The 18,067-nt window shown below is 43.9% G+C and overlaps 1 protein-coding gene across 2 annotated transcripts; it reads right to left on the bottom strand.

Annotated features, from left to right (window-relative positions):
- Positions 1-1,545: 1,545 nt before the first annotated feature.
- On the bottom strand, positions 1,546-17,274 carry LOC122542019 (dual specificity protein phosphatase 8-like). Of its 2 annotated transcripts, none has more exons than XM_043679310.2 (7): positions 17,129-17,274; positions 13,009-13,227; positions 10,093-10,231; positions 7,773-7,939; positions 6,232-6,391; positions 4,607-4,730; positions 1,546-2,523 (listed from the first exon to the last, which is right to left on the bottom strand). In XM_043679310.2, exons 1-7 carry the CDS (start codon positions 17,219-17,221, stop codon positions 1,581-1,583), a joined length of 1,845 nt encoding a protein of 614 aa, XP_043535245.2. In that variant the 5' UTR covers positions 17,222-17,274; the 3' UTR covers positions 1,546-1,580. The 2 variants fall into 2 exon arrangements, with proteins under 2 accessions (XP_043535245.2, XP_087834413.1); XM_087978287.1 differs by having other exon boundaries at positions 17,106-17,254.
- Positions 17,275-18,067: the final 793 nt, after the last annotated feature.

Below are 18,067 nucleotides of genomic sequence, written 5' to 3'. Positions count from 1 at the left end.
TTAGAATCATTTCACAGACCTATCTCTCCAAACCGTGAGAAACCCCTCGTAATAAATATCTGGTCCCATGACCTTTGAGATAAGCCAGGGCCACTGGCTGGGAGTTTTACATCTTTCTGTTGAGGCTGATGGATCTTTCATACTGAAGGTCAGTGCTCTAATTGTTTGTATCAAAGACAAATGCAGAGGACTGTTGTACAGACACTTAAAAGAATAGTTGGATCTATTAGGAGAACATAACTAGTCTATCAAGAGCTTCTGTGGTCATTTGCAATTACTGCATAAGGTAATGTTTCTGAAAGAGTTAATGCTGTTTCTCCATCCAGTGGCTGTATGATATCATTGGATTGGGTGGAGTTCAGACTAGGTAAAAAATGAACTCTTTCAAAACCATTACCTTTTACTGCAGTGTAGTCTTCATTGCCCTGGGCAGTTATCTCTCTGCTCCTATTCTACCTGAGGTACAATGCTACTTTTAGGAATGTGGCCGCTCAGCCCTCACCTGTTCTCTCTCGATACAGGAATCAGTCCAAGGCATGCGATGATAGACACAGTCGGTGTAAATGCTGCAGGAGGAAGGCTGGAATCTAACCTAACACAACAACACGAGTCACTCAACACTCAGTCCCAACAGACATCAGCTGTGGCTCCCTCAGGAAGAAGACAAAACTGAAAGTTACTACACCCTCCCTACCACCCCACCCCCCCCCCCAACCATTATATAAAAACATTAGAAAAACAGGAAATCAGAAGAGACCCGTTGGTCTATCAAGCCTGTTCCCTCCAAAGAACATATGCAACCTAACCTAGTATGGACCTCAACCACTTTATTTAGATCTGGAGGGGGCAAAGCAGGAAAGTTTTCTTCCCAACTCTTTCTCTCCACAACACATACACACACACACACAATCCTATAAAACTCAGGGAGGAATACCCATCTTCATGTTCCCTCTTGGCAACTCCAATTCAACACAGAACATTCCCATGGCCTTAGCAGCATCATGTTTCCTTCAGGATTACTGGCATCCACACATACCCCTGCAAACCCTTCACAATTAATAAACCCCTGGCACCATGATCTTTAATTTAACATCAATCAGTAAGGACCAGTGTCACCTGTGTCCCAGCAAAATAATTTTAGTTTTAAATTATTTTTCTAAGAAATTCGGTCTTAATCCCAAGTTAGTCTTTTGTTCCCCATTGTCAAGTTTCAATTTGAAGAACAAAGGTGTGTCCAATCATTCAAGTTCTCTTAAACATATGTTCGTTATTTTCCCGTGGACACTGTTTCTGCAAAGGTGTTCGCCTTTTGACTGTGTTCAGTTGCTAACAATGTCTCAACAGATTAAAGAATGGCCTTAAATCAGTAAAAGGCCTGAGAAATATGACGTGGGGGCCTTAGCAATGGTAATGTTTGAGCGATTCTAGGCCTACTGCAGAGGGCATTTGTGGTCAAAGAGAGGAAGAACAGGCTAAAAGTTCAAAGGGTAATTCTTTGGCCTGTCTACCCTTCCTCTTCGCAGGAGCGAATCCAAACTAAACAGATCACGGGACGTGTTTGTTTATTTTCACAACAAGGTTTAGGATTTCACCACATTGTCAGCGTAGAGGCCCACGTTCCTCGTGATGTGATCGGGTGTGATGGCCTTGCAATCTGTGGGGCCACTGTAAGGATGTTCAAACAGAGATAACTGTGTCCTCTTGCCATGCACTGTTATGAGGCAGCTGCTATAATCAAGCAGCGGCGATGATTTGGCAACGGGCAAGCTCAGTGTCACTCTTGCGGTGGGATCATTCTGACCACTGTCCTTTTGGCGAGTCACGCAAGGGGAACGCATTGGTCCTTGGTCAGCTCCAATGACAGGAGAAGGATTCTCGAGACAGCTACATTTCTGCTGGGCTTTCGAAACCTGCGTGGCTCCATGAGGCATGTTGCTGTCTTTCCCACGGCCTTTCCTGGTGTTGCCGAACAAGAGGGTGAATGGGTTGAAGGTGCTGGTGACCAACTTGCTCTGAAAACCCAGCAGCTTTGGGACAGGGCCTGTCTCCGCTGGCTGCGCGGCCTGATAGCATCCGACATGCGGGGCTGAAGAGTAGACAGACTTCACGTCCAGGGAGAAAGAGCGCTTCAAGCCGCTGGTGTGTGATATCTGCTCCGGCGAGAGGCGGAGCTCGGAGAACCCTTGCTGAAAGGCTGTCATCTCTGGAGCCACTTTCCCAAAGTCTCTGGGATTGCTACCCGCATCATTGCCAAATCCTTTGCCTTTACCCAAACGGTCCATGCGCTGTGCTGGAATGTGCAAGGTGGGAAAATGAGGGGCAAGTATTGCTGCGTCTTCATCGGGGTCTTCACAAGTGTCCAGCTGGTTGGCCTCTTCTTGCGTTGGGCTGTTCTGAGGATGAAGGAGGCTTTGTGCTGTGTGGGCCGAAGCCTGGATCTGAAGGATGGTCTTTTCATACTCCACTAACTGGCCCAGGAAGTTGAAGTTCGGCGATATTGAGGGTCTTCGGTCTTTCACAAACCTGATCAAGGCAAACAATAATTATTTTCATAAGGTAGTTGTAAGCAAAAACGGATGTTAAAAACAATTAGCTTCAGTAGTTAGACCTCCTCCTTCTCCTCCCTTTAGAGGAGGTAGTGATGGTCATAGTTCTATCTCTAAACTAGTATTTCAGAGGTCCACACTGATGTTCTGAGAGTGGGCTTCCAATCCCACCACAGTAGCCTGGCTGAAAATAAATGAAAGAATCAGAAATATGAAGCCGGTCTCAGTAATGACCAGGATGATTATAATTGATTGTTGTTAAACATCGATCTGGTTTACTGATGTGCCATCTGCCTTTCTTACCTGGTCTAGCTTCACTTGTGACTCCAGGGCCACAGCAATGTGGTTGACTCGTAATTGCACTCTGAAATGCCCCGAGCAAGCTACTCAGTTCATGGGCAGTTAATGGTAGGCAACAAATGCTGGCCTTGATGACATTGCTGTGTCAATGATGCCCACAGTTCATGCAAGATAAAGAAGAAAGAAAAGTGCCCTTTCATCCAAGTGATCTAGTGAGTAAGTGTTGGCAGGTTTCTCAAACAGCAAGGCTAGAAGCAGCTAGGGCTCCTACAATCGAACCCTACTAGTTGGTGCAACATAGAATTCCACAGTGCAGAAAGAGGCCATTCAGCCCACCAATGCTGCACTGATCCTCTGAAGAGCACCTGAACTAGACCCTATTCAATGCCTGTAACCCTCCATTTCCCACGATTAATCCACCTAGTCTACACATACCTGGAGACCACTCACCTAACCTGCACATCTTTGGACTGTGGGAGGAAACCAGAGCACACAGAGGAAACCTGCACAGAGATGGGAAGAACCCCACACAAACAGTCGCCCAAGGCTGGAATCGAACCTGGGTCCCTGGCGCTGTGAGGCAGCAGTGCTAACCGCCGAGCCACAGCACTGTGGGTTTTGGACAGGGGCAGGAGTTAGCTTGGCTGCGATATCCTTCACTAAAGCAGCCAGGGTCCCTTACAAAGGTGAGATAATGGGAATAACATACAGTCACACCACGACACACTTTAGCATTTTGAGAAAAGAATGCTGAATGTTCGGGGGCAAGATGCCATTCGGCCCACAAGCCTACCACTAGAAACAATAAAAACAGGGCAAGGCCATTCAGCATCTTGGGCCTGTTCTGTCATTCAATTACATAGTGGGTGACCAGCACTTGCAATCCTATTGCCCCCTTTCACTATTGACACCCTGACTGAACAAAAAACCCATCATACTCAGTTATGTTTCAACTGACCTACCGTCTATCTAATAAGAGAGAGAATTTAGGTATCTGCAATTCAACTGTGAAAAAGTGCTTCCCTCATAATTGCCTTTTTTCTCACTTGTTTCTCCATGTCTCTCAATATTCTACCTGTAGTTTCTCCTCACTATATGTCACTCTATCTGTCTCTCTTCTCTGTGTTTTCATCCTGGCAAGCTATCTGTACCCATTCGTCTTTCTCTCTTCTCACACCATTCCCCTTCTCCACTTCTTGGTCTTGTCTCTCTCCCTCTCTTGATCACTCTCTCCACATCTCCCACCTCTGAAATACTTGAAAATAGTTGGTGAAGCTCACAACATGTGCCACTAAGGCTCACTGGAAATGACATATATTTAAATTCAGGGACCCATTCTCTGCAAACGAATGGAGCATGTCCAAACCTTTTTGAACTACATGAGAATTTTCTATTATTTTCTCCAAGGTAATGTCCTGACTAATCAAGGCCAGCTTGGCAGCGAATCAGTGCTCTTTTCACATGGAGTATAAGTTGTACTGATTGCTTGAAATTTGGCATTCTTGCATTTGTCCTGATGAGTGTAAGATGAAAAGCTCCAGCAACTTATCTCTCTTTTCAGTGATATTCGGGTTTACCAACTGATATTAGTGTTCTGTTGCAGTTTACGTTCAATGAATCACTCAAAAATCTGACTTGAACTAGCTTCACACTGTCAACACTCAACACTTTGTCCCAAAGCCTTGTTCGTCTCTCTCAGAATCTGCACCCATGTTTCACTGCTTCTGTTTTACAAATCCCCAGAAGATGCTCTGTCATACCTGTAAGCATCGTCCAAAGAGAAATCCATTGTCCTCATGACGTAAGCAATAGCAATTGCTGCAGACCGCGAGATCCCAGCCAAGCAGTGAACCAAAACCCGAGACTTCATTGACCGCACTGTGTCTGTGTGAAACAGTAAATACCAAGAACATCGTTAAGAAAGGAAGAGCCAACTTGCATTTATTTAACAACTTCCAGATTGTTAAGATGTTCCAGAGTGCTTGAGATCCAACAAAGTACTTCCACATATACGAGCTGAAAATGAGTTGCTGGAAAAGCGCAGCAGGTCAGGCAGCATCCAAGGAGCAGGAGAATCGACGTTTCGGGCATGAGCCCTGCTTCAGGAAGGGCTCATGCCCGAAACGTCGATTCTCCTGCGCCTTGGATGCTGCCTGACCTGCTGCGCTTTTCCAGCAACACATTTTCAGCTCTGATCTCCAGCATCTGCAGTCCTCACTTTCTCCTACTTCCACATATAGTCACAGTTAAACCTTGGGAAGTCCAACAGCTAGTCTGTGACCAGCGAGTGCTCACAAACAGCTATAAGACAAATGACTACTGCTTGTTGAGGGAAAGATGTTCAACATGTATCCTACTCATCTTTGGAAAGTGTCAGGGGATCTTTCCAATGCATCAGGTCACTGGGTGGATGTAAAATCTTTCACTGGAAAGAGATTTGTCCCTTAGTCTTATTGCTTCCTAGTGTGATACTGAACCCTACATTCAGGTGTTTCCTGGTCTGATCTCAATGGGAGCAGCGACAAATCTGCAAGAATTGACCACATTGCTGTTTAGCACAGACGGGAGAATGTTTCTGCTAGCACACGGCTCTGATATTGTTGAACATGTAGTTGAGACTCATTATCCAGGGCCAGACATGAAGAACTTCCAACTGGACAAAGCATAGGATGACAACTGGGTATGTGTGAAAAGAAGGAGTCTGCTCCTTGAGAAAGTGTGTTGGGGTTTGGAGGGGATGTGCAAAATAAGGACAACGTTTATCATATAGTGCCTTTTATGTAGTAAAACATCTCAAAGTGCTTCACAAGACAGTTATCAGAGAAACATGAATCCCATAAAGGAATATTAGGACTGGTGACTAAAAGCTCGATCAAATAGAAATTTTAAAGGAATATCTTAAATCAGGACAAGTTTAAAGAAGGGAGTCCAGAGCTCAGGATTTAGGAATTAAAGGCACAACTACTTATGGTGGAGTTATGGAAGTCACGTTGCACATGAAGCCAGAGTTGGAGGAAAAACAAAAACAGAAGATGCTGGAAAAGCTCAGCAGGTCTGGCATTATCTGTGAAGAGGAGTCAAAATTAACGTTTCAGGTTGGGTGACCCTTCCTCAGCATTGTTGGAATTCTGAATTCTTAAGAGAGTTGCAGAGCTGGAATAAGTTACAGAGATGGCAAAGCCAAAGGGGAGTTTGAACATAATTATAAAGGATTTAAATCTGAGCCATTTGATAGACCAGGCACCAATGTAGGTCAGTGAAAACAGGAGTGATTGGTGCGAGCTAGGCCACAAAACTGTGCTTTATGATATTTACAGGCTGAATTACTAAATGTATCCACACTCTCCCCATCTACTAGTCCACGTTTCACCGTTTAACTTCATACCTATGAATTCCACAGACTTGTTCAGCCAAGGTAAGAGACTCTCACAGTAGCTGTCATTGACTGGGATCCTCAGGAAATGGCTGTCCGGGATAAATGTGGGTTTTGGGCAGTTACTGCTCACATTCAAAATGTGGGTTATCCCATTCTGAGTCATCAATTCCTACAAGAGAAAGTCACAGAGCAATTAAAATCAATTCGCTTTCCTGCACTACTTCTGTCCTTTTTTTTGTGCCATCATCATGTTGATATGAAGATAGATTTCCTGCTCAACCCCCATTCTTTCCTGAAGCAGAGGACACTCTCTCAACGCTGCTTTCCTCGTCTAATTTACAGCCTTTAAACCACCCACCTCCTTTTCATGAAAATGATAAGAGACTAAGAAGTTTTTTTTTTAGATTAGATTACTTACAGTGTGGAAACAGGCCCTTTGGCCCAACAAGTCCACACCGACCCTCCGAAGAGCAACCCACCCCTCTACATTTACCCCTTCACCTAACACTACAAGCAATCTAGCATGGCCAATTCACCTAACCTGCACATTTTTGGACTGCGGGAGGAATCCGGAGGAAACCCACGCAGTGAATGTGTAAACTCCACACAGCCTGAGGCAGGAATTGAACCTGGGTCTCTGGTGCTGTGAGGCAGCAGTGTTAACCACTGAGCCACCATGCCATTAAAAGTCACATAACACCAGGTTGTAGTCCAACAGATTTAATTGGAAGCACTAGCTTTCGGAGCGCCGCTCCTTCATCAGATGGTTGTGGCAGGAGAGGGGAAGTCAGTCCTCATTTCATCCAATGCATTGCTGCATCCAACGATACCCAGTGAAACAATTTAAACCAGGATAAGCCACATTTTCCTTTAACTATTTTTGTGATGGACTGAGTAAGGTAAGGTAGGTAAGACATGAATTATTCAAACGGCTTTGTGCTTATATCTACCTTTATAACTTTCAGTCCCACCACTTGCCAGATAATCATATCTTCTTCAAAACACAATAACTTCAAAGCAAATCCTGCTGCTGTGTCACGACCCTATTGGAATAACGAATGAAGCTTCCGTTTCCTCCAGTCTCACCATCAAAGCTGAAGCTGCCTCTGCAGTCTCCTGCATAGTCCACTCCAGTTTCCTGTGGCTCCCCCAAACCTACCACCTTCCACAGACCCTGCGCAACCGAACCTAACACACACTCTTGTGCCACAGCTTAAACCGCTCCGGGAAAATTCTCGGCAGTGGCTCCTTTCATTCTCAAATGTGATTGAACAAAAATCCCAAGATCTCCATTATCCAGCTTCAATCCCATTCCTAATTGGTGGTTTCCATTCGATGTCCCACAGCAAACAACTGGCAGAATTCCTAGAGAAATGGTACAAACACCCATCTTTGCCATTTCTCCAAGAATTCCACCAATCCTCTGCCGAAGTTCTGGGAGAATCCCATGGAGTTTCTTTGAAGCTGGGGGTAGGGTTGACCCTGGACCCTGGTTTCAATCAAAACTGGTTGTTGTAGGCCTGTATCCTCTAGCCCTGCGCCTTACCCACCTTATTCAGAACATCATTCTGAGAGCCCAAGTAGAAGTAGGGGAGGATCTGAGTGGGTCCCATGTCACACATGGAGAGACACGGCTGTGAGAAGCTGCTGGGCAGTGAATTGGTTGACTTCCCTTCACACAGGCTGGGAAAACACGAGGAAAACTCCAGAAATCCCCCTGGAAAGAAGGGAATGGTATGGCATTAGAGGGAACCAGACAGAAAGGATAAGAACATTTCAACATTCTTAAAGCTCTTCAACAGGCCTTCCCCTCTATTCCTGATGAAGGGCTTTTGCCCGAAACATCGATTTTCCTGCTCCTCAGATGCTGCCTGAACTGCTGTGCATTTCCAGTACCACTCTAATCTAGAATCTGGTTTCCAGCATCTGCAGTCCTTGTTTTTACTTTCCCTATTAAAACCAAACCTCCCCCTACCCCCCTCAACCAAACCCACAACCAAGAACCAAGGCTCTTTCTTAGTCATAGTATTAAAATTACCATCTCAAATTAGTCGCCAAAGATGCTGGTTGTTCTCTGGGCTAGAGTTCAATGAGAAGCCTGTTACCTAGCTGCATCTTTCTTGACAAGAGGGACCGAATTGCGTAGTTCTGCTCCTAATTCCATCTGAATGGCCATCCACTCTTTAACTCTTTCATGAGATATGGGTATCAGTGGTAAGGTCAGCATTTGGTGACTATCCCTAAAGTGCCCTTGAATCATATGACTTGCTAGGGCCATTTCAGAGGGAGGAAAAAGTCAGTCATGTTGCAGTGGGTCTGGAGTTACATGTAGGCCTGACCAGGCATAGATAGCAGATATCCTTCCCTGAAAGGCTTCAGTGAACGACATGGGAATCAGTAGGTGTCACGCCATCAGACTAACTTTATATTCAAGATTTATTAGCTGAATTTAAATTCCACTAGCTGTCGTGGTGGGCTTTGAACCTATGTCCTTGAGACAATTAGTCTCGGCCTCTGGAATGCCAGTCTGGTGATGTTACCACAATGAGACCATCACATCATTGAAGTGCAATTACCATCCCAAATTTGTCCCAAAGAATTGGCTACTTGCTGGGGTATTGTTCATTGGGTGCCATTCTGTCTGGCCACATCCCCTTTAGGCTGGTCACTCTTTTTTGAGCCTATAGCAAGTGACCAGAGGCTGTTTCTGCTAGGGCAGGCCTCACAGCCAACGCTGTCTTCAGCTGGCGTCCAAAGACAGGCAATATCAATCACTGGTCGGGATTGAGTGTCATGGTTGATTATTCTCTTCTTACTCAAGATCACTGAAGCCATTGGAGAATGTCGTTATAAAAGAAAGGTTAACATTTTATCTTACTGGGGTGGTTGTAAGTGGTGCCTGTTAACTTTGACACTTGATGAAAGGGGATTCAACCATTGTCCATCTCTTAATCAACACTCACAGAAACCTGCACCGGGCAGTGGAATTCTCCAAGCTAAAACAGACTGTCTATCATTACTCTTTGGACTTACACTGGGAGGATAGCCAAGGTATTGTGGACTTAGCTGCCTCCTTTTGTTTGCAGCCCAGTGACATCCATCAGGAGACAATGGGACAACCATAGAAGGAATGGATGAAAATGAATACAAAACTCAGTCTGGAACATTTTCTTTTCATTCATTCACAAGAGGTAGCCATCTGTGGCAAGGTTAGCATTTATCGTACATTCCTGATTGCCCTTGAGAAGGTAGTGGTGAGCCACATTAAATATAACTGAGTGGCTTCCTAGGCCTATTCAGAAGGCAGTTAAGTATCAATCACATTGGTGTGAATCTGGAGTCCCGTATGGGTCAGATTGGGAAAGGATGGCAGATTTCCTCCCTTAATAGATATTAGAGAAGACGATTTGATTTTCCATTAGATTCATGGTCACCACAACTGATGCAAGCTCTTTAATATGACATTGTTCAATTAATTGAATTTACCAGAGGGTGGTACAGGTATGGAATGAGCTGCCAGAGGAAGTGGTGGAGGCTAGTACAATTGCAACATTTTAGAGGCATTTGGGTGGGTATATGAATAGGAAGGGTTTAGAGGGATATGGGCCGGGTGCTGGCAGGTGGGACTAGATTGGTTTGGGATATCTGGTCGGCATGGACAGGTTGGACCGAAGGGTCTGTTTCCATGCTGTACATCTCTATGACTCTACATCTGCCAGCAGTCATAATGGGGTTCAAACTCATGTCTCTGGATCTATTATCCATGGATTACCAGTACATTGACATTGCCAGCTTGCTACTGGACCCATGGAACTTTAATGAGAAAAGTATACCAACAGTGAAATTTTCCCTTTAAATTATAGGCTGTACCTTTAAGAAAATATACATTGTTGAATTGCTTCTCCAGTTTTCGCAGGAGGATTGTGATGATGTCGCTGGCTGGAGGACATTTTGCATCCTTTGTTTCTTGGTCATATAGCACCAGCTCCTTTGCTTCTAGGTCCTTTGTCTGGGGAGACAATTAATAGGATCACAATAAAGATCTTCTCCTCTAATAACTTCTCAACTTTTTTTCTAATTCTTTCATGGGATGTTGGCAACATTGATAAATCTTGAGCTTGTTTCCCTTCCCTGACCACTTCAGAGGAGCAATTAAGAGTCAACCACACTGCTGTCCACCTGAGGTCTCATGTAGACCAGAGCAAGTAAAGACAGCAGATTTCCTTCCTTTAAAAACCGGACCTTTTATTTAAACAATTGGTGATAATTGACAATGGTCACCATTGCTGAGACTGGTGTAACATTGCACATTTTATTAACTGGGATATAAATTCCACCAGTTACTATGGTAGGAATTGAACTCATGTCCCTAGAGCATTAGTCACAACTTTAGCATTCTAGTGTCAACTTAATCACTGCACCAGCCCACTCCCATTAAGATTGGTCATACGTATTGCTGGACATTTCTTCACATGATCTCATGCCTCCAATTGCCCCACCCCACATCATCATTAGTCACTCTGTTATTAGTTAATTGTTACGGTGCCAACCGTCCCATAGTCAATCAGAAAACAAACATACTCTGTGCCAAAGTCTCTAAGTTTGGACATAAAGAGGAAGTTGTTCCGTTGGTGGCATGATCCAGAATCGAAGGACACTGTTTAATGGTGATTGGCACAAGACGCTATGGTGGCGTTAGGAAAAACATTTTTAAACAAGAAGGTGGTTGGATCAGTGTGACACAGGCAGAGTCAATCAAAGGGGCACTGGGTAAGAATCTTAGGAGACAATGTTTGCGGGACAATGGAAAAAAGGCTGTACTATAGGATTTGTAAGTTTCTGTTGCAGAGGGCAGATTATGGACTCAATGGGCCGAATGCTCCCCTTATTTGCAGTAACCCATTCATTGCATGACTGAGTGTGTATTGCTGACAAAAAGAGACATAACGGTAAAATGTAGGGATTGAAGCAGGCCATTCAGCCCATTGAATCTGCTCTGCCATTCGATAAGCTCATGGCTGATCTGATTATCTCCAACCCCATTCTCCTTCCTTATACCCCTAACCGGAGATTCCTTTTACTGATTACAAATCTTTCCAACTCAGTCTTGAATACTCTTAGCGATCCAGCCTTGACAGCCTCTGCACACATTCTCTTAAAAAGTGGACCCCTTGTTTTAAGATTGTGCCCTCTGGTCTTAGACCCCCCAAAAAGAGGAACCAACCTCTCTAAAGTTATCCTGTCAAGTTCCCCAACAATCCTGTATATTTCAATAAGACTGTCTCTTATTCTTCTAAATTCCAATGAGTAAAGGCAGAATCTATTCAAGGTCTTCCCATAAGACAGACCCTCCATACCTGGGATCTCCCACAAAGGGAAACAGTCTTTCTACATCTAACCTGTCTTGTCCCCTAAGAAATATATGTTTCAACAAGGTCGCTTCTCATACTTCTGAACTCCAATGAGTACAGACCCAGCCTTTACCATGTCTCCACTCTCTGGGGTGATTGCGGTTAAGTGGAGTTGAAATGCCCATCAGTCATGTTTAAATGGCGGAGTGGACTCGATGGGCCGAATGGCCTTACTTCTACTCCGATGTCTTATGGTCTTATAAAACAGTCCCTCATGCCAAGAACCTTCTCTGGACCGCCTCCAAAGCCAGTCTGTCTTTCCTTAGACAAGGTGCCCACTCTGTTCACAGTATTCCAGCTGTGGTCTGACTTGTATACCATCAGAAAGAGCTCCCTATTTTTAGACTCCATTCCCTTTGAAGTAAAGACCAAACTCCATTTGCTTTCCTGATTACCAGAACTTGTAAGCAAGCTGAAATAACAGCACAGAGGCCAGTATCCCATCACCAAGTCACCCTTTATTTACATGTGCACGGTACATGGGCTCTAATTACCAGAATGCCAAATCTCGAAGACAGTAACAATTTCTCCTGCATGAGGAGAAAAGGTGCCGAGCGATTGGCAAGTCAACGTTGCTAAAAGCTAAATATATTTAAATGCAAGGGCCTTCAGACCAAAGGCAATTGTTCAAACATTGCTCCTTATTTGAATGAAACCAGAGTGTGGGGGTCATTGGTTCCCTGGTGTATCCTTCATGGCTATGCTTTGACCAGTCAAGAAGCAACTGATCAATACCCGTTTCTCATCTAATATACATTGAGATTTGGCAGTCTTGCACTTTTGTCCTGGTGAGTGCAAGGTGAAAAGCTTCAACAGGGTATCACGTTTTTTTCAGCAATACTCAAGTTAGGATGTTCCGTGTCTGTCACTCCCACGTTTAATAACTGAGACATGAAAGTGCTCAGAGTGAAGGTAAATGTTTCTTTAATGTTGCTGAAAGCAGTGAATCTTCACTGTCTGCTCATTCTGGAGGACTGAGGGATGTGCTGAAGCTTGGGCCAGCTGTCGCCAAGGCGCGGAGGGGAAAGACCACCGTGTAACATCTACCTGCCTAAGAAGAACAGGGGGCCCACGCAGTCATTTGGGCTCTGCTGACGCCTCAGCTAAATATATGGGCATATGATTGATAAATGTACAGACCTGTGTATAAAAAATGATAAACTCTGATCTCTGTATGTAAATGTTTATGTATGTATGGCATGACCAACTGTACAGACCATCAAATTATTTTATGAATAAAGTATATTTTTGAAATAAACAAAACCTCTAATGATTACAAACATCTTGCTCCATGCAGAAAGCAGCCCCGTCAGAAATCAGACAGAAGAAAAGAACAAAAGAGAGAAAGAGAGAGAGCAAAATGACCAGAACAAACCATCATTGTTGGGCTTGGTTGCAGGAGTTCAGTGAGCAACTCCCTCTCAGGCGTGATCTTTGAGGCACAGATATTGACAGCGTTTAGCACGTGTAGGATGTGGTAGTCAGCATTAGGACGACAATCAATGACTAACATCTCTTTCTGGCCTTCCAACATTGCAGCCAGCTGATTGGCCCTGATGCCCTTCACTGGCTTCTTGTCCCCTGCCATTTGATTCTGGAGAAGAGGAAAGTTTCATTTTAAAAGTCACATTTTTTTATTCATCATTTAAATTCACACATCCATCACTTTGAAATTTTCTCTTCTTTCATCGCATGTCAGCATTGGAGAAAAGCCAACTTCTGTTGGTCCGCCCCTAATTGCCCTTGAACTGCGTGTCATGCTTTGCCAGTTCAGGGGGCAGTAATGAGTCAACCGAATTTTTAAAAATATTGCAGAAGCTAGAAACAAGAAACAAAACCAGTTCTCAGAAAGGGTCACCGGACTCGAAATGTTAACTCTGATTTCTCTTCACAAACCTGCTGAGCTTGTTCAGCAACCTCTGTTTTTGTTGCTGTTGGTTGAAGAAACTCAGTAGGTCTGACAGCATCTGTCAAGAGAGATACAGCAATAATGTTCAACGTCTAATATGACTCTTCTACACATCAAACTTGAAACGCTAACACTGTTTCTCTCTCCACAGATGCTGTCAGACCTGCTGAGTCTCTCCAGCACTTTATGTCTTTCTAAGAGAGTGGCGACACTACACAATACTTTTCACTATATTTTTGTAACAAGGTACATGTGATAATAAATAAATCAAATCAAATTAAGTGTCAACCACATTGTTGTAGATCAAGAGTCACATGTAACCCAGACCAGATAAGGATGGCAGATTTCCTTCCCTAAAGGACGTTAGTGAACCAGATGGACTTTTTAAAATGATAATCAACAGTGTTACATAGTCAACATAAGGCAAGCTTTTAATTTCAAATTTTATTGAATTCAAATGTCACCATGTACCACTGTGGGTTTTGAACCCACATCAATAGATTATTGGTCTCTGGATGACTAGTAACAATATCAATATACCATGACCTCCCTCATCCTCGCCTGAAGACCTTAACTCACCTTAGGGAGCTCCTGCTGTATTCATCATGTGTGTGACTTGACCTTAAGCATTGACAGGCTAATTGACTGTGGGTCAATTGAGCTGTTCTCCTGTTTTCACTGGAGTATCAGTCTGTCCCTAACACTGTCCAGTGACCCCTATGGGAAGGCATGCTGACATTTCAATGGGAGCTAAAATGAAGAGTGCGGGTTGTCTGGTGACTACACTGTTGCCTCCCATACCCCCTCTCATTTCGGGTCCATGTTCAGGGATACTGGACAAGCCAATCATTCTATTGTAGTTTAAATCAAATCTCCTGAACCCCACAACGCCCTGAAATCTCTGCATTCTGCCAGTTCTGGCCTCTTGAGCATCCTTTTATGGTTCCAACAACGTCAGGCCTCGCCTTCGATCTTTAAACTCTGGAATTCTCTCCCTAAACCTCAACGCTGCTCAACCTGCGATTTTCTCCTTTGAGATGCTGCTTTTCCCAAGCCTTTGATGATCTATCTTAATAACTTCTTATTTTCCGTGCATCCAAGTTTGCTCCCTTGGAACACCTCGGGGTGTCTCACTGCACAAAAGGTGCTACACAAATGCAGCTTGGTGCTGTCTTGACGATTCAGTGACTGTCCGGGATGAGCTGCAAGTTGCCAGTCACGTTGCCATGTTGCCGATGGGGAAACACTCCCAGCTGGGATGGTGACACTGATTGATAGGGACAACGCCATCTGGGCCACTGCTGAATCCGACTGTTCTCAGAGAGAGAGAAGACTTCCAACCCAGTGCCGCCTTGTGGCTCCCTCACGCTAGTGACAAAATGGAACAATGAGAATAACTCGGATTAAAGCCTCGTTCTATAGTTTAGCTCCAGTTGAGAAATGCAAATGCTGGCAAAACTGCAGACCCATGAAATCACCGCTCCCTGCCTGTCCACAATGGAATCGTGTCTTTTTGACTAAAGTAAGTGAACGCTAAAACAAATCCCATCAGAATTAAACTGAGCCCTCCAGTAATGGAGACGTTTGCATTACCAATTGCTGCAATGATGGGTCACTCTCCTGCACATTGTGTGTCCATTGGGCTGTGATTAACATGGTTCAATGGGTTACATGTCCAGAAGCTGACGTGGTCAGGTCCCATTCCAAATTGGGAATGATAACTCCTCGTGCAATCCTGAGGGAGCGCTGCACTGTTGGAGGTGCGAACTTTTCAGATGAGATTTTAGCTATTGCCACTCTCCATGGTGGAGATCATAGATCCCTTGACATTGTGTTGAAACAGATGAGTTTATTCCGAGTCTTTAAAACAAACCATGTAATGTACTGGGATGGCAGTAACATCAATATGTATACAATATCTTTGCAATGTGTTGTTCTGCATGGAATAGCTTTGCCTGGGTTAGACAGTGTTATATTCCAGAAACCACTGAACCACAGTGTCCCCATTTATTGCTTTCTCTCTCTGTTGACCTGCTCCCATTTCTCTGCAACTCAAATCTCCTCAGAGATCACATTCCTCTGCTGCCTCGCTCTGTCCAAGATAAACACTTTTGTCGAAAGGTTTTTAATTAAATAAGTCAATTAATTAATCAGAGACAGGCCTGGATCTTTCTATTAACATATCACCAGAACATACTAATCAGGAGCAGGGGCCATTCTGCCCCTGAAGCCTTTTCTTTCCCCTTACCCAGTCCTTGTTTCCTCTTCAAATGTTTGCCCCCTAAGAGCTCTTTGATCAGTGGCTCAATGTGGTCACTTGCTCCTTATTTATAAACAGAAAATTTCTTTTCATTCACAAGCATAGGACATGCCCAAGCATTTTGCAGCCAATGAGAAAAGGAAACTTGGCAATTAATTTGTACACAGCAAGCTCCCGCGAATAGCAATGTGATCATCGGTGCCAGTATATTGCTTGAGGGCTAAATATCAACAAGGACCCTGAATAGAAACATCACCAGTTCACTGCTCTTCTATAGAATAGTGACTTTTATATCCTGAGAGGGCTCCAGAGTTTAACATCTCATCTGAGAGAATCGGTGCCCCCTCAGCACTGCCCTAAACCATCAGTCTAGATTATGCAGCCAAGTGATGTTCTGCATAAGAAAAAATTCTAAATCTCGCCCCCCCCCCCCCCCCCCCCCATTCCCACTGTGTTTGTGGCACTATTATCAAGCCCTTTCAGCATTTACCTTGTCAAGCCTCCCGTGTGATTTTGAAAACTTCAATTACCTTTCGCCTTGGTCAGTGAATACAGCCCTTTGTATGTTAAAGCTGGCAATTTACCACATCCTGGTGTCCCTGGTATTATCCTAGGCATTGTGTCATTTACCTCTTCCTCAGTCCTTTGTACTGTAGGGTCCTCAATTCTAGCAGGCAGTTTTGGAACAATAGTCCAACGAATGAATGTCTTGGATGGATACACCGTCACCTCTTCGCTTCTGTATTCATTTCCCTTTCCCCCATTATAAACAAAAAAACATCCACCATTGTACTTTGGAATTGCTTATTCGATTGAAAGTGGAAAATGCTGAAAGCTGCCCCTTGCATCTCATCTGAACTGGAAGGAGCTACGATCTTAAAACAGGCTCTTTAAAAATCTAGTTCTCACCCATCGCCTCGAGGCACCTTAGATGTCGAGGTAAATCATATCAAAATCGATTAAATATTTAACAGGCGGAAATTGACTGCAGAGCTGATTTTCACAATTGTAAATAAAGCTTAATACGTTTTACATTAAAGAGCATTGACATGAAAATAACGTAATAAAGCATATTTTACATGCAGCCACAATCTTGCAAACTATTGCATGCCTGCATCTGACATTAAGAAATTCGCTCGCAATGCAATATCATTGCAATCCCTAATATTATTTCTCAGCTTCTTGTCACGATTACACAATTCCCTCGAGTTAACCCTCTCTATTGTTTCGGATGCATTTGCATACTTGTCATCACAATGCAAGGGAATTAATTTTTTCTTCTTGTTTGCAAAGATAAACTTACCAAAAAAATAAAAGGAAAATAACCTTTCTCTCGTTGCAATTCTTGTTGACGGCGGCAGCTGTTTTGATGTTTATTTCAGACGACTGCAGGTGAAAGAGGGTCGTTGCACCAGGCATGTAGGATGCACACACACATACATACACACTCTCTCTCTGTGTCTCTCTGTAACTCAGTGAAATAGCTTGAATTCCCCCCTCCCTCTCCACACAATGAGGTAATGCGGTTAAAAATAGTTCAGGTACAGCAAATATGTCATCTCTGACCAATGACAGACTTTCCCCTTGTGTTGTTTTTTTTCTAACTGATGTCAGGAGTTTTTATATGCCGAATGCTCTCTGGGACATGCACAAAGACATAGATTTAAAAGACAATCCATCAGCTTGACAATCAGAGAGAGAGAAAAAAGCAGAGAATGAAATTAGCACATCTCGTGTATTTTCCCTGCATCATCTATTTAATATCAACCTCGCTGCTGATTGACTGATGGCCCCTCTATTGTTTAATCGGTTTATTGAATTCTAAAACATTGTTCTTGCCTTTCATTGTCCCTGTGTGTGAATGGTCTCCTCAGTATTGTTTAAATCATCAGAACAGGGCTGTGTCAGGAACTCCTTTCTCCAAAATACGTTGAGGTGAATGAAGCATTTTTTGTTGTTGTTGTTGATACAGCCAAATTGTACACAGTGAGATCCCACAAGATGTGATAGTGACCAGAATATCAGTTTCCTTTTAAGATGCTGGTTGATTGATAAATATTGATCGCAACATCAGGAGGACCTTCCCCTGCTCCTCTTCGATGACCAGCCGGTGATCTGAGAGGGCTCTCATTTTAACTTCTCATCCCGAAAGACAGCACCTCACACGGGCAGCATCCCGAGTCTGCGCTCAAAGATCTGATGTTGGATTTCACATCCACTGTACACAAGGAGCTGTGAAGGGCATCATTACTCAAATAACTCCAC

This window comes from Chiloscyllium plagiosum, unplaced genomic scaffold (genome assembly GCF_037043375.1).
Source record: "Chiloscyllium plagiosum isolate Xiang-an unplaced genomic scaffold, Cpla_swu_hap1 HiC_scaffold_33, whole genome shotgun sequence".
NCBI lineage: Eukaryota > Metazoa > Chordata > Chondrichthyes > Orectolobiformes > Hemiscylliidae > Chiloscyllium > Chiloscyllium plagiosum.
Note: the sequence above shows the minus strand (reverse complement) of the source record. Positions and strands in the feature narration are given on the sequence as shown.

What these genes read in the sequence shown, in the direction of transcription:
- LOC122542019 (XM_043679310.2), bottom strand. Translation starts at nt 17,221, where the DNA reads ATGCCTGGTGCAACGACCCTCTTTCACCTGCAGTCGTCTGAAATAAAC. An exon ending in CAATGTATATTTTCTTAAAG is followed by an intron (nt 7,940 to 10,092) that starts GTACAGCCTATA and finishes CCTTCTTTCCAG; the next exon opens with GGGGATTTCTGGAGTTTTCC. An exon ending in AGAATGATGTTCTGAATAAG is followed by an intron (nt 6,392 to 7,772) that starts GTGGGTAAGGCG and finishes TTTCTCTTGTAG; the next exon opens with GAATTGATGACTCAGAATGG.